Raw genomic sequence first — 16,562 nt, forward strand, 5'->3', positions numbered from 1 at the left:
AATGCTGAATAAAGGATTAAAGGCAGGATTCTCGGCAGTGTGGAGAAACAGCGGGATCTTGGTGTTCAAGTGCTTAGCTCCCTCAAAGTTGCCACCCAGGTGGATAAGGTTGTTAAGAAAGCATATGGTGTTTTGGCTTTCATTAACAGGGGGATCGAGTTTAAGAGCCGCGAGGTTACGGTGCAGCTCTACAAAACCCTGGTGAGACCACACTTGGAATATTGCATCCAGTTCTGGTCGCCCTATTATAGGAAAGATGTGGAGGCTTTGGAGAGGGTGCAAAGGAGGTTTACCAGGATGCTGTCTGGACTGGAGGGCTTGTCTTACGAGGAGAGGTTGACTGAGCTCGGACTTTTCTCTCTGGAGAGAAGGAGGAAGAGAGGTGACCTGTTCGAGGTGTATAAGGTAATGAGAGGCATTGATAGAGTCGATAGCCAGAGGCTTTTCCCCAGGGCAGGATTGACTGCCACGAGGGGTCATAGTTTTAAGGTGTTAGGAGGAAGGTAGAGAGGAGACGTCAGAGGGAGGTTCTTCACCCAGAGAGTTGTGAGCGCATGGAATAGTTTACCAGGGGTAGTCGTGGAAGCGGAGTCATTAGTGACATTTAAGCGACTGCTGGACATGCACATGGACAGCAGTGAATTGAGGGGAATGTAGGTTAGGTTATTTTATTTTTGGATTAGGATTATTCCACGGCACAACATTATGGGCTGAAGGACCTGTACTGTGCTGTACTTTTCTATGTTTCTATGTTCTATGTTTTGTATCCTGACAAGCAGTTTCAACACACTGTATAACTATTGCTTTGTCTAATTCAGGGCTCCCCAAAGTAGCATCGGGTTATGAAGCGGAGTTGTGAATTTTGCCGCAGCAGTGGCCGAAACCAATTCCCCCTCTCCAGTGGGAAGCACTTGTTTAATTTGCCAAAGTCTTGTGTAGCATGGGCGTTTTTTTTTCTCATTTCCAATGCCAGTATTATGGAAAAACAAACTGTCATTGCTATTAATTCATTTTTGTGAAACAGCTATACTGAATTTTGGTCAAAATATTCAGCAGTATGTAGTGAGCCGTAAGACTATGACCAAGAAAACACAGCCACATCTTATCTTGTTAGCAGCCACAAGAGGAAAGTTAAATATCCACAATATACATATCTTGTTGGCCCCTTTCATACTGCTGCTTGTAAGCTTTTAGTGACTTGATGAAACTTGAAGTAATTCAAGTGGTCCTTAGGACTCCATTCCATCTGTGTTCACTGACCACAATCTAAACAACTAAATGGTTGTACTAATTGGCATCAGAACAGTTTGTCTTTGTACTGTTGGACTAACAGTCTCTCAGACTAGCAGAATATGTCTGTTAGCAGTCAATCTTTTCCTCTAAACAGAATAGATTGACTAAAGAGACTTGTTGTTTCTCATGCCTGGTTATGATGCTCCACATCTTGCTGCAAAATTAATCATGACTTTAATAACACCTGCTTGTGTTAATATGGCAATCATCCAACAAAATGCAGCAAGTAAGATTAACCTGTGAATTGTTAATTGTCATAATCTGCTGAATGATTTACGCCACTTTGCTGTTTGCCTTGCAAAAACAGCTCCCTGAGAGTTTCATGAAATATTTATGCTTGTACGTTGTTGGAAGTTTATTTGACCCCAGTCGAGGCGGCTGCTTAACAGTGTGAGTTCCTTTCTAGGGGATTTATGTTTCTGCAATGCTACTCAATCTCTCCGGCCCAAACTGTGGTGTTTTATTCCTATAGGTAATAAGGAAATTGTTTGAGATTTCAAAAGTTTAACTTTAGGAACTTGCAGTTCAGTTCTTTTATTATTCTGCTCCTCATCCAAACTTTAGTTTGCTTTTACTGTACCTGATGATACTAATTCATCCTGCTTCCATATCTTTTATTTGTCTTTCACAATCCTTTAATCTTATTGGTTAAGGAGAGCATTGTTGTTGGCTCCAAGTATTTAACAAGATCTTAAAAGACCTGTAGCCATCACTGGGCTGTTTCAACTCACTTTTCTGAAACCTAACAAGTCAAAAACATTTTAGAGCTAAGTAGCAAGAGAAAAACTTGCAGAACACAGCAGTGGATGCCCTTCTCCTGCAAACCCCCCCTCCATTGAGAATATGTGTCCAAATGCTTTCAAATGAATCAAAATAGATTGCTGCGAACCCTCACTAGACTCTGCAAAATCATGTAGCTACAATGCAAGGTTGTCATGTAATTCCTGGAAATATTACACACACTTTGTTCCTTAAAATTATTTCTCTGTTTAACCAAAATGTCTTTTGCTGTGGTCACTTCCTAAATTCACTGATAGGAAATGTCCAGATCGAAATGTTCAGTTTTTGACCAGATGCACCAGTGTGTTGGGGCTCTGCTTGTTATTTCATAGCCTGCGGTAAACACGATTACCTTGAAGCCATTGATTTACAGTCTCACTTTCCTATTATTGTTGTAGGTGTAATCATATTTTCTTTGGTAGCAACTTGTGTGATATCTGTTTACCATTTTGCTGAACAACCAACTAAGAGATAAGTATATATAGAAAAACTGGCCTTGGAGGATTTGTCTCCACCAGTTTCTCATTTATAGATGTAAATCCCTTCTCAAGTGGTTTATATTGCTGCCAGTCAACATGCTAAATCTTCATTGATACTGAACTGCCAAATGTTAAGATGCTGTTTAGATTTGATTTAGCTTCTTTAAATGATGCTAATTATACTCTATTAAGCTGACTTACAACAATTCTTGCTGCTTCCTTGTACCAACAGTAAAGCTGATGGGTTGTGCTGTCCACAAAGCTAGGCAACCAATGGAATACAATGTAGTGAATTGATGTGGAAAATTGTGTTTGGGCCTCTTTTATTCATTGGTGGAAAACCTCCTAAGAATTGTCTTGTGTCATTGAATTGTGTGGTACATTGCAAAACCACTTCCACAAATATGTGAGAAGCTGAGTTAATGTGATAGTGTGCCTTTCTTACAGAGGTGCACTGTTATTTCAAACTGCCTTTAAGTCAGACGCAGGTTTTTAAGTAGTCAGCCATTCACAATCAGTGCATTGGAATTAATATAATTTGAGAATTTGTTGTCACTGTTGTCCTAATTAGTTAGGAATACTGAGCATCAAAATGTACCAAAAAATTGTCTATTACAAGTTTATTGAGAAAATTAGATAAAAAGGAATTGTTTGCAACTTTAGAATCAAATGATAAAATATTCGTTTCATCATATTACGTATCTTCAACAATGCGTTTTGCCTATGAAAAATTTATTAACTATAAATAACAGTAGAAGCTGCCTGAATTACATCAAATTGATTCTTTTTGGTTCATAATTTGACCAAGTCATTAAATTCTATTAATTTTGGGTGCATTAATTATGAATTCTTTCCCAGTTGTATACTTACCTCTGCTTGTAATAGACTTAAGATCTTTAATTATAATATGCTTCTATTACACCACTGTCTCACATTGTTTGAGATTTAAAATATAAGCCATTGATTGACCAGGGAGGCTGGTCATTACAAAACTTATAATCTTTAATATTTTTAATGTATAGTAATTTCCCTAAAACAATACATTTTCTGTTTAGCTTATCAGTGCTTCTTTTTATCTTTTTAACAATTTGTTGCATTTCATTTTGTTTTATTCTGTATCAGGTTTTCAATTTGATTATGCCTTTATGTTTGGATGCCTTTGTGAATTGTCTTTTATTTGCCTTCACCTGCATTATGCCACTTTCTTTCTCCTCTTAATGCCATTCCTCAGGTGAAGCCCTCTGTGACCTCTGCTAATTAACAGTTACTAGGAGATACTTGTGTATGACCCAAACAATTTTCTAACCGAATCAACAAGATTCCCAACTACCTTTGCATGCCACTAAACTAAAGCAACTGATTCTGTCAGCACCTTTCCTGACTTTATGTGGATAACTTGCCACTTCTAGGGAAGTAATTTAAAATAAATAGGGCCAACAATTCTGCAAATTTAATGTCAACTTTAAATTTGCAGAAAGATCTGTCGTAATTGTAAGTGTGGCCAAGAAGAACATGACGTCCTTACTGGCAATGAAGAAGACAAGAAAGTGGGCAAACTTTTTGAGGATACGAAATACACAAGTCTGATTGCGAAACTTAAAACCGATGGTATCCCCGTTTATAAACGCAATACAGTCACACTCACCAACCCGATAGCAGCCAAGAAAGATATTTCTATCAAGACGGTTACATACGAGTGGGCTCCACCAGTCCAAAATCAAACTTTGGTAAGTGCATAATAAAGATATGTCACTTTGTGTGTAAAACTACCCATTCCCAAAAGTGATATTACAAATTACTTTTGTTCTAAGTAAAAGAAAATTGTCTGACTTCTGTACAGTTCTTTTTAAAGCAATCTTCAAATTGTCACTATGGTTTACCAGTAATCAATTGTTTACTATCAAATTTACAGATACTACAGTTTTATCAACAATTACATGCATTTCAAGAAATGTTAGATTAAAAATTGTGCCTTTGGCAGGGGGGGAGAATCCACACATCTAACTGTATTTGAATAGCATAATAATGTCCCTTTAACTTTTCCTTGGAAGCCTGTATTGTTTGGCTTTTTGCCATTCCAGAAGTACTTACATCACAACAGCTGCAGATTTATCATGTTGTTTTATCTAGAGCTGGAAAATTATCATCTAATAAAAATGCTTATGGAAGTTTTAATTCAGACAGTCCAGGAAGGATGATGATTTGGAAAACTGCTTTGTCTTATCCTTGGAGTGCAGTTAATTGCTTTCTGAGCTTCTTCAGAGGCAAATAAGGGAAAGACTGTCTTGCTTGAATCACAAACTTGGAAAGCTGTGATATCCAACTAATTCTTTCCTTTTGAAGGCTGTGCGATACATGGAACTGCTACCAAAGGAGAAGCAGCCGGTAGCTGGCTCAGAGGGAGCTCAGTATCGAAAGAAGCAGTTGGCTAAGCAGTTGCCTGCACATGATCAAGACCCTTCAAAGTGTCATGAGTTGTCGGTTAATGAGGTGAAACAGATGGAGCAGTTTGTGAAGAAATACAAGAATGAAGCTCTTGGTGTTGGTGACATCAAACTCCCAGATGAAATGGAAGCACAGCCTAAAGAACAAGGCAAAAATGATGCTGGTGAAAGAAGTACCACTGTTGCGGTTGGATCTGTGGCTGGACAACCAGCGAAAAAATATGTAAGTATTAAAATTATGTCGGTGAGGTGGAGCTTAAAGTTTATAGACGTTACCTTTTCAGATTGGCTCAATATTTTAAAGTTGCAGAATTCAAAACAAATTATTCTGAATGGAAACTGTAGTCTGTAAATAATGAGTCTGGGCTATTTTTATTTACATTGCAATGATATAAATCTTCTAAATGGATGTGGTGTTAAAATTCAACAATTTAACAACCTGAAATATTTTGAAAATATTTACATTTACACTTGGAGCACCACGATTTTAACTGATTCATGTCTTATCTATTATAAAATGATTTTCCCTCCTATTTTCCATGTATAGGTTTGGACATAATGTGCTTTCAGCTTTTTAAGGCTATGTGCTTATTGTGTCGGAGGAAAGACAGCAAGGCTTAGCCCAGAGCTGATTTGATTGCTTTTGCCGACTTGTTTTCCTTCCAGCACTGCCTCATTAATGCGTGCTTGAGTTTCATGCTTGGATTCTAAGTATACTTTGACTGCCCCTGAAAATGCAAATATCTTTGAAATACCACCTTGATTATCCCTTTTTAATTTAGCTACATGATCAAGTCAGTGTGTGTTTCAATGCAGTGTGGTAATCTTGCCTCAGGGAGGTGTTGGAAGATAACGTTGAATCTTGAGTTCACTTACCATTTAACCCAATGTGGAGATGAGACTGATGGCCAACCATCTGCAGGTTGTATCCTAACTGAAAGGTTAATGGATATGATGTAGTCACTTATCAACTGTTCCTTGCTCTTTTGTGAGTGCGTGTGCGTGTGTGAGAGGAAGAGAGGGAAGGGTGAGGCACTACATGAATACAAACTCCCATTCAATTCACTTTCTCTTGCTCTATCCACTGCACCCAATCAAGTGAATAAACATGCTGCTTCTGATTGCATTGCATGTGAGATAATGTACTTTTTAAACAGTGAGGGCTCCAGGAAGCATCAACAGGACAGATGACACTCAACTTCTTCTATCTTAACAGCTGTTGTTTGTTGCCTGCTCTCTGACTCAGACTCTCTATTTTTCCTTTATTTTTCACACTCTTCAACTCTGTTACCCTTCCTGAGTTTCCTTTTCTCTCTCACTCCCTGACATCTCCACCTCACCATTATTCGCTAGGAAAAATAACCCCTCAGCACAAGATAGAAAATGCTCACTAACTTGTGCTGTTACCGTACTATGAAGAGTTCCAAGTGGAAAACCGCAGATCATTAAGATCCTGGGTGAGGATGGCTGAACTGGCTCCTCTTCTTTATTCAGCTGCCCGCTTAGTTTATCACATCAAACTTAATTTTAAAGAAAAGAGCCTTTCTGATTGAATACCTTCCTCACAGACCAAAAGAACTCAGCCTTTTGCAAAAAAAGAGTCAATTTAATTGCGCTTTCTTTAGTTAACAAAAAAAGAAGTTTGTTACTTACTAAATGTGAGAAGAAATAGGGCCAAGATATGCATACATAGATTAAGAATAAGAAGTGAGTCCAAAAGAAATGTTTAAAGCAAGATATACAGATCAGTTTCTGAGTTGCTCAAAGAGTAGAACATCTAACATTACAGCTGGTAATGTTGCATATGCTTGGCAGCATTGACGTTGATATTCTGAGGTGCCTAGCTTTGCAAGTTGCTCCTAGACTGACCTATCCCCTCCCTACCTCCCCGCCTATACTCTCCTCTCCCCCATCTTCTTTTCTCTCCATCTTCAGTTCGCCTCCCCCTCTCTCCCTATTTATTCCAGAACCCTCACTCCTCCCCCCTCTCTGATGAAGGGTCTAGGCCCGAAACGTCAGCTTTTGTGCTCCTGAGATGCTGCTTGGCCTGCTGTGTTCATCCAGCTTCACACTTTGTTATCTTGAAATTCCTTTGTCCTGGTTCCTTTTCAACAGTGGCTGGCTGCTAACACTCAGGGTAAGAGAGATTTTTTCTTCTATTCTTTATTCTTTACCTGCAGTGCAGTGCTGTTTAATGGCTATTGTCAAAGCTATGACCTTCATGATACACCAGGCCACATACTAATATGTCAGGCCACTAACGCACGCAGGCCAGGGTTGAAGCTCAGTGTGTTAAACCCCATTTCTTTTATGTGTACATCCCTGGAAGAACAAAGCAAAATCATGCCTGCAGGGATTGCCCCTGCTGAGAGAGGATTCGGAAGTCAGCCTCTCATAATCTCTTCCTTTATAATCCTTCTGTTTGCAGTTTGCTTGATTCTGTGAAAGTATGACACTCCATGAATCTGAATGTGACCCTGCTGGACAGTCACTAAAATATTTCTATTTACTTTGCATCACCTTGAAAAGGTGGCTCGGTGGTTAGCATTGCTGCCTCACAGCGCCAGGAACTCAATTCATCACTCGGGAGACTGTCTGTGTGGAGTTTGCACAGTCTTCGTGTCTCTGTGTGGGTTTCCTCTGGGTGCTCTGGCTCCCTCCTGCAGTCAAAAGATGTGTACGTTAGGTGGATTAGCCATGCTAAATTTCTCAGTGCACAGGAATGTACAGGCTAGGTGAATTAACCATGGGAAATACAGGATTACAGGGATAGGCAGTGGGGTGGCTCTAGGTGGGATGCTGTTGTGAGGGTGCTGTGGACTCTTTGGGCTGAATGGCCTGCTTCCACACTGCAGGGATTCTATGATTCAATGAAATTACACCCAGCGTTATCTTTCAGATACACCGTCCAGGAATATGATCTGTGGTCTTGACACCTGCAGGTATGAAGGGATCATAGCTGTATTTATTATAACGTGTATAGCTATTAACAGGGAACCTAAACAGCCCTACCGCTTTGAGTTTAAATCTTAGCAAATAAACCCTTTTTTAAAATGTTTTTATTTGTAGTGATGATAACTTTGGCAACACTGGCTGGAAGTTGCAGTAAGAAATTGAGAAAGTTGAACAACATTCTATAACATTCAGTTTGTGGTCTGGGTTAGAACAATTGAGTGAACAAGAGGAATGCGAGCTTGGAAAAGGAAAGGTTTGTAAGCATTGGAGGGTTGGAATCACAGGGTGTGGAGGTGAGGTGGATGGGAAGTGCTGAAAGAAGTTAGGGGTTGCAACCTAGGAAAGTATGATTAGGGTCCAGGTTTCACATATGAATTACAATGGAGAAAAGGAAGCCTCCGAGCCCTCAGACAAATGCTGATACAGCATCAGGTCTTTATAGTAAAACCAATGCCGTGGAGGTGGCTAGGCAACTTGTGGACGTGGTCAGTGACAAATGGTGACCTGGAAGAATGGAGCTAAGATGATTCAGATGAGTTGCTTGCCTTTGTTGTTGAAGGTGATCCATCCAGATGGTGCCAGCTAATTTTCCTCTCCTTCGCTATAGTGCAGGGGTATTAATGATGCTGCTCAAAGCTATAAACTTCAGAGCACACTAGTCCACATAGTAATATGTCAGGCTACTAGCGCAGACAGGCTACATTATAAGGCAAACCTATCTTGGAGAAGGATGTCCATCATCTGTTAAACCTGTTGTTCTTTGTTCTTTGTTTGCAAAATGCCTGTTGCCTGGTTTTGGTTTGGAGGAAGGACACTTAATTAACTCCTTAATTAACTTCTTAATTAATATGCCAAACAGCAACTTTCAATCTGGAATGTGTTCTGGGAATGTAGTAGGCTGCTCAGGATATCGACAAAACATAAGCAGTGCAGCCAAGTCTCTGGGTATTAATCTCTAACCTCAGATTCTTTTGTTCTAACTGAAATTAAAAGCTTTTGTGATGTAAAGCATAAGGTCATTTTCACATTCTTTCCTTAGGAATTTTTGTTTGAAGTTGTTGCTTTGAAAGGAGCATTGAGTCAGTAAATTAGCTTTGGTTATGTCTCCTTTTATAGTTGTAAATTAGATACAAAGCAACTGGAGTTGATTCGGGAGCATGAACGTTTTATTTATATACTGTAGATAAACGAATAATTCCACTGCTTTTTTCACTATTCAAACAAAACATGAGATTGGTAGAATGAGGCCTGCGCTGCTAATTCATCTTTGTTAGCACTCAAACATTTGTTTTAAGAGATTTTGTGAATTCAATATACCCACAGCTCTGCACTCTAATTTCTATTTAACATTATGTCAGGACTCTGAATAGCTGTCCTATTTAGTTTGTTGTGATTCAAATCCAAGGACTGATTTAATAACTGAATAGGCCACCGTGTGACAAATATTTTATATGGTTGAGTAAAGTGCTTCATATTTGGGAGCAACAGTAAAAGTTTCTTCATTAATAAGAAGCAAATGGAAAACTGTCAGTGAGCTTAGTAGAGAAATTCTTGTTTATTGTTCGCCGTTTTAGTTGCAGTGTCAGTATTTGATCTTTTCCTCCAAAATTGCTTCATCGGTGACAAATTTTCTACATTATAAAAGCACTCTTCCGCATATTTTTTTTAGCCAAAAAAGGTCTGAGGTTGCCAAAGTGAGCTGGAATGTGGTTTAATCAGCCATTTGCAGTAAAATGTAATCTTGACAGAGGAGTTGAAGTTTTCTCCAGGAGCAGCTGCCGAAAAATTATCAAGGCTTTGGCAATTAAGTGACCTGCTGAGTTCGTGAAGAAATGCATGACATTTATGTGGTTCTTATCTCAAATGCTGACCCCTTTGCTGGTCAAAAGTAACTGCAAAAGGACGTTGTCATGTGTGCCCTTTGAAGCCTTTATTTTTAAATGCTAGTTACAATTTTTTCATAAGATTTCTTGCTAATTCACTTTGTTGCCATAAGCCTGGACGTTACTATTGCTGTATTAGTGCTGCAGGATTTGTATCATAGCCATCCACTATCACTATAGGATCCCTGCAATTTCTCAGTTTAATTGACAACTGCAAGTGGTTTTAGACTCTTTGAAGTGAGACTATGAATCCCACTGTTTGTTGTTAAGGTTTTAAGCAGTAAAGGATTGTAAATTGACTTTTATGATTTTTTTTCTTGGTAAAGTCTACAACAGACACTTAGAATACATTTTACAGAAGTTTATTTTGCATCCCTTCTGCATGGGATCTGAAGTCTGACCATGGTAGAAGGAAAACAGGTTGTGGATGAGGGTGCTGGCTGTTATGTGTTAGTGTCAATAAGACTCTGGATGAGAAGAGAGGCATAGTTTGGCATGGAGTGTATGAGGAGACCTGGGTTGGCATTGAGATATGGGGGGGAAAGAGGAGGTGTAGGATGCAGAAACATTTTTTTGAAATTTTAAAAAAATTAAACTTTCACACATTGCCAGTACACTGTAGCATGCTTTCCACTCAGCCCACCTCACAGGGATCCCTACCATCCTGGTATGAAAATCCAATATTCTGGGACATTATTTTCCTCAGATCTGTGTTGTGGGGTTGGGAAATGTCCCAACTCCAGTGGAAATGAAAATCCCAACCAATTTTTGCAACCTTTCAGAAAAGGCAAAAGTAGACATCTTTTGTGAGTTGTACTCATTTTAACAGTGAGAAATCAGCCTGCACTTAGTCTTTGTAAGTATAGTTTCTCGCGAAGTTTGAGGGGTAGTCTTCCTCAGATGACTTGGGCAAAGTGTTAGCTGTCTTGCATGGGTGCCTGACTTCTTTTTTAATCTGACAATGAAATAGTCAAGTACTGGTCCTAAACACTCAGGATTGTTGAACATTCCTCCGTGAAGTGTAATAAAAACAAAAACTCTCCGTGTGGAGCTAAAGTCACAGTTGCTGAAATAACACAGACTAATTTCTGAGCCAAAGAAACTGCCTTAAAAACCTTGGCAAAAAATGGCAAAATGAAATTTTTTTTTGAAGAAATGGAAAAGCCATTATCTCTATTGTGCACTACCATGTGTTATAGATACATCCCAAGACATTTTTCTTGCTTTGAATTCCTATGAAGTATAGCCACCAATAAATGAATGATACCATTACGAACAATATTTCATAATGAAATAACAAAATTGGTAATCTGTTTTGATGGTGGGAATGGAAAGAAATTTGGTCTGGAAATACAGATGGCTTGCTTTCTTCTGTAGGGTACGATTTCTTCTCATCCAGAGTCCTGTTGACATTAACACATAACAGCCAGCACCCTCAAGAAGTTTTAAAAAAAGACAAAATTAGACTGGACCATTCAAGTGGCTTCTGTCTTTAGAAGGTGTCAGAAGACGGAATAGACACTTGCAGACTAAATCAAATTTCAATATTTATCCTAAAGGGATTTGTGCTTTGCCAAACAAAATATTGTATAGCAAAATACAATAGGGGAGAATTTTTTTTCATGTCATGCTGTTTTTTGCAATGCTATGTAGATGATTTTGTTTCCTCGGCGGGGGGGCGGTGAGGGGGAGGTAGTTTAAGGACTGCGACCTGCCCAGCATTTTTTTGATGTTAGTTCTGAAATATGCCACCCAAATGAAATTATACCTCTATATGTTATTTTCCTTACAAGGCAAGGAAGAGTTTTAATTTTGCCAAATAATATGAAGCCTTTTGATGCGGAACTGACAGCTAGTTTTGGATTTCTCTCAAACTTGGCTTCAAATTAGACTAGAGATCTGGAGAATTACAAAATGAACTATCAGTTTACTATGTTAAAGGGCCTCTTTAAACTGCAAATCAAATGGTGAACTCATTACAGAGATAATTGTAGTGCTTGAAACTCAGACAAACTTTCATAATAATATAATCATAAACCTTATGAAATGTCAAACACTGACTGAAAATGCAAGAAGAGTTGATAATGTTTTACTTTTCTAACCCATATCAATGGCCCATCAATGAAAGTAGCCTGGCAAAGCTTTGTTTTAAAACAAAACTCATTGACTGCTTCAGTGTATGTCTTTCATATTTAAAGATGTGATCTTTTAAAATAAGCTTCAGATAATAACTCTTAAATGGACTTAATCCATCTCTTCCAGCGAGAGTTCATGTCCACTGTTTAAATCCAGGATTCTCAGACTGAGGGTTAAGACCCTTAGACCAGGCAAAAGGATGTCTCTTTGAGTTTGTTGAGTTTGGACTTCCATCCTCTGCTAGTTACACTCCACCCACTTCCCCATCAGCAACAACTGAATGTGTCAGGAATGGGGGCAGGACATACAGGCACTGCCCACCATTTCCATAGTGGCGTGGGGTCTTCCTGACTGCTGGTTTCCACACCATAAAATGATCCCATTGGTGAATTACAGGCTCCCTATAAAGTACTTGATTTCTAGTTACACAACAAACTCCTGTAAAAAGTGATTCGAGTTTTCTGTCATTCACGTGTGAATATTTTTTTTTCAAACTTTTAACCAGATCAACATGAGATTTGGCTTTTAATTGCAATAATTTTCCTTGCATCATACTGTATAGACTTAGCTGACAATATTACACAAACCTAACACAAATGGTATTTCAGGCCCTACTAAAAATGGGCATGTTGAGAACAGTTTATGTATCTGGCAAAGCTCTTGGATGCTTCAACAGCTCAAAAATGTTTCATGGGATTCAAACCAAATACAGAACCTCTCAGGAATTCTGATCTGTATATATGATATGCATGAATCAATTGTAAAAAAACTTGAATTCTAAATCAAAATCCAGGTTTTTTTTCAGCCAACATAACTTAGTACCCTCTATCTCCAGTTAATTATAGAATCAATAAGTAGGTGCCACATTTTACTTCGTTAGCTGCTGGATTCGATTTATTTTAAGCGCCTAAATCAGGTTCAACTTTTTAAAAACAGGGAACGGACCACGTCAGTCCTGCGGGTCCTGTGCAACCCATATGGTATTAGTGCTTAGTTGGGAACTGCAGAGAGGTCAGCTGAAGCTGTTCTTCCCAAGTTGGCCAGGAGGTGGCGGTGCAACCATGGAGATCTGTTTACTGAAAATCAAGAGTAGTTGGTAGGGAGATTGGTAAAGTCAGTGTGGGCTTCCTCCAAGTACAGAATGCTGTAGTCTGAGCACTTAATGCGTTGAGAGAACCATATCAAGACACAGCAGACATCATTGTACAGTTGAGTTTGGACTTCCATCCTCTGCTAGTTACACTCCACCCACTTCCCCATCAGCAACAACTGAATGTAGTCTGAGCACTGGTGAAGTACAGTCTCCCTATAAACCGGAGACAGAGATGTTGGCCAGGCAACAGGGTGGTGCATTAAAGTGGCAAGTAACTGGAAGCTCAGTGTCTTTTTTTTTGGCAAAAAGAATGTAGATATTCTGTGAATCAGTCACCCAGTCTACTTTTTGTTTACCCAAGATAGAGGAGAGCACATTGTGAGCAGCAACTAGATTCTGGGAAGTGCAGGTGGAGTGTTGCTTTACCAGGAAGGAATGTTTTGTACTTTGGATAGTGAGGAAGGAGGAGATAAATGAGCAGGTGTTGCACCCTCACCAGATGCAGGGGAATGTGCTGTGGTGGTGGGGGCATTGAGGGTGACAGAGTGGGTCAGGGTGACCCATGTTTTTGAATGGGTATCATGAATGAGTTTATTTAACCACCACGTTTATGTGAATGAGACCTCTGTTATGTTGTAAGAAGTGTATTTTCTCCCTTCTGCATGTTTGCTAAGGTTGGTACTGGGTGAGTGGCTAGGGAGGTGGTATTAGAATGTGAAGTTGGGGGAGCTTTGGATGGGGAGGAGAGGGCATGTAAGTAGGAGGAAAGTCTAGCAGTTTATGAAACAAGTGGATCCAGGTCCTACAGAACTGAAGTGGGTCTTCAAAACAGCCCACCCCAGCACTTACCCATGGCTGCCTAAGATCTGCTTCTAGGACAAAAATATAGTATGTTGGGGCACTTTTTAAGTCGCAAACTGGTCTGCCAAATCAAGATATTTTCTGACTTGTGTTATCCACCATCAATAGTCAAAATCTGATCTAAAATCGCTGCAGCCAATTTGCACACAGCAAAGTCCTACAATAAGCAATTAACCAAATTATTTGATAATGTGTTATTCTGATTTTAGAACATAGAACAGTACAGCACAGAACAGGCCCTTCAGCCCACAATGTTGTGCCGACCATTGATCCTCATGTATGCACCCTCAAATTTCTGTGACCACATGTATGTCTAGCAGTCTCTTAAATGACCCCAATGGCCTTGCTTCCACAACTGCTGCTGGCAACGCATTCCATGCTCTCATAACTCTCTGTGTAAAGAACCCGCCTCTGAAATCCCCTCTATACTTTCCACCAACCAGCTTAAAACTATGACCCCTCGTGCTAGCCATTTCTGCCCTGGGAAATAGTCTCTGGCTATCAACTCTATCTATGCCTCTCATTATCTTGTATACCTCAATTAGGTCCCCTCTCCTCCTCCTTTTCTCCAATGAAAAGAGACCGAGCTCAGTCAACCTCTCTTCATAAGATAAGCCCTCCAGTCCAGGCAGCATCCTGGTAAACCTCCTCTGAACCCTCTCCAAAGCATCCACATCTTTCCTATAATAGGGCGACCAGAACTGGACGCAGTATTCCAAGTGCGGTCTAACCAAAGTTTTATAGAGCTGCAACAAGATCTCATGACTCTTAAACTCAATCCCCCTGTTAATGAAAGCCAAAACACCATATGCTTTCTTAACAACCCTGTCCACTTGGGTGGCCATTTTAAGGGATCTATGTATCTGCACACCAAGATCCCTCTGTTCCTCCACACTGCCAAGAATCTTATCCTTAATCCTGTACTCGGCTTTTAAATTCGACCTTCCAAAATGCATCACCTCGCATTTATCCAGGTTGAACTCCATCTGCCACCTCTCAGCCCATCTCTGCATCCTGTCAATGTCCCGCTGCAGCCTACAACAGCCCTCTATACTGTCAACGACACCTCCGACCTTTGTGTCGTCTGCAAACTTGCTGACCCATCCTTCAATCCCCTCATCCAAGTCATTAATAAAAATTACAAACAGTAGAGGCCCAAGGACAGAGCCGTGTGGAACCCCACTCACCACTGACTTCCAGGCAGAATATTTTCCTTCTACTACCACTCGCTGTCTTCTGTTGGCCAGCCAATTCTGTATCCAAGCAGCTAAGTTCCCCTGTATCCCATTCCTCCTGACCTTCTGAATGAGCCTACCGTGGGGAACCTTATCAAATGCCTTACTGAAGTCCATATACACCACATCCACAGCTCGACCCTCATCAACTTTTCTAGTCACATCCTCAAAAAACTTGATAAGGTTTGTGAGGCATGACCTACCCCTCACAAAGCCGTGTAATTGGCCTGAACACTCAGAACTTCACCGCATCTCTTCAAATTGTACCATGGGATCTTTACGTCCAACTAAAAGGGCAGAAGAGTCTTTTATTTTGTAACTTTTCCAGAATACAGTGTGGCACCTCCCACATCATAGATTCCTCTGGAGTGGAATTTGAAGAGACAACCTCCTGTTTCAAGTCAGAGTGTTACAGAGCTGACATTGGTATCTAATGACATGGCTTGCCAGAACAAGAAGTTGGGGAATTAAGCCAAGCCAAGAAAATGTCGAAAGGACATTCAACAACATGTAAATTCAATGGAGATCATGAGCTCTCAAAATGGAGTTACAACAATTCTCATCGCCCGAAAACAGGTGATATTACCATTATGTTCAGTGGTGGATGTATCATCAATAAATGTTACTAATATTCCTGAATAGAATTTGAAGTAAATCAGAAATAAAGCTAGAAAAATAGACTGACACAATATTGAAGTGTATGTCCTGCTTCACACAGCCAGCGTGTTCAAATTTCATAACTGTTGTACAACCCTGACAATTTACAAACACTCACTTCAGGTTCAGGGAATGCTCACTGAAAGTAGTTGATGAATTTAAATTAAAATGTATGAACTTTTTATTTAACTTAATTTAATTGTTTGAATTGCTACCATTAAGCTAAATAAAATAATGAGATTTGCCAAACCTTTCCCCTTGTTCTTCACCCACTGTGCATATTTACTGTCTGACACAGTCAATCCTCTTCTTCCAGTAAGTTTGATCAGGGTAGATAGCTTTAAAAGATCATCATGCCTAAGTTTGTGTTCTCTAGTTTACTATGCTTGCCTTTATTGGTCAGTGCATTGAGAATAGGAGTTGGGAGCTCATGTTGTGGTCCTACAGAACATTGGTTCGGCCACTTTTAGAATACTATATGCAATTCTGGTCTCCCTGCTATAGGAAGGATGTTGTGAAACTTGAAAGGGTTAAGGAAAGATTTACAAGGGTGTTGCCAGGGTTTTAGGGAGAGGCTGAATAGGCTAGGGCTATATTCCCTGGAGCATCAGAAGGGTGACCTTATAGAGGTTTATAAAATCATGAGAGGCATAGATAGGGTAAATAGTCAAGGTTTTTCCCCTGGGGCGAAGGAGTCCAAAACTAGAGGTTTAAGGTGAGAGGGGAAAGATTTAAAATGGCGACCA

The 16,562-nt window shown here is 39.8% G+C and overlaps 1 protein-coding gene across 2 annotated transcripts in view; it reads left to right on the plus strand.

Moving 5' to 3' along the window:
- The window catches only part of tes (testis derived transcript (3 LIM domains)), a 180,583-nt gene that overhangs the window by 153,247 nt on the left and 10,774 nt on the right, over positions 1-16,562 (plus strand). For both annotated transcript variants that reach the window (XM_048548693.2, XM_048548694.1), the window contains 2 exons: positions 4,027-4,279; positions 4,896-5,219. In XM_048548693.2, coding sequence (XP_048404650.1) covers positions 4,027-4,279; positions 4,896-5,219 — 577 coding nt within the window. The remainder of the gene's footprint in view (positions 1-4,026; positions 4,280-4,895; positions 5,220-16,562) is intronic.

The sequence above is a fragment of the Stegostoma tigrinum genome, chromosome 18, assembly GCF_030684315.1.
Source record: "Stegostoma tigrinum isolate sSteTig4 chromosome 18, sSteTig4.hap1, whole genome shotgun sequence".
Taxonomy (NCBI): domain Eukaryota; kingdom Metazoa; phylum Chordata; class Chondrichthyes; order Orectolobiformes; family Stegostomatidae; genus Stegostoma; species Stegostoma tigrinum.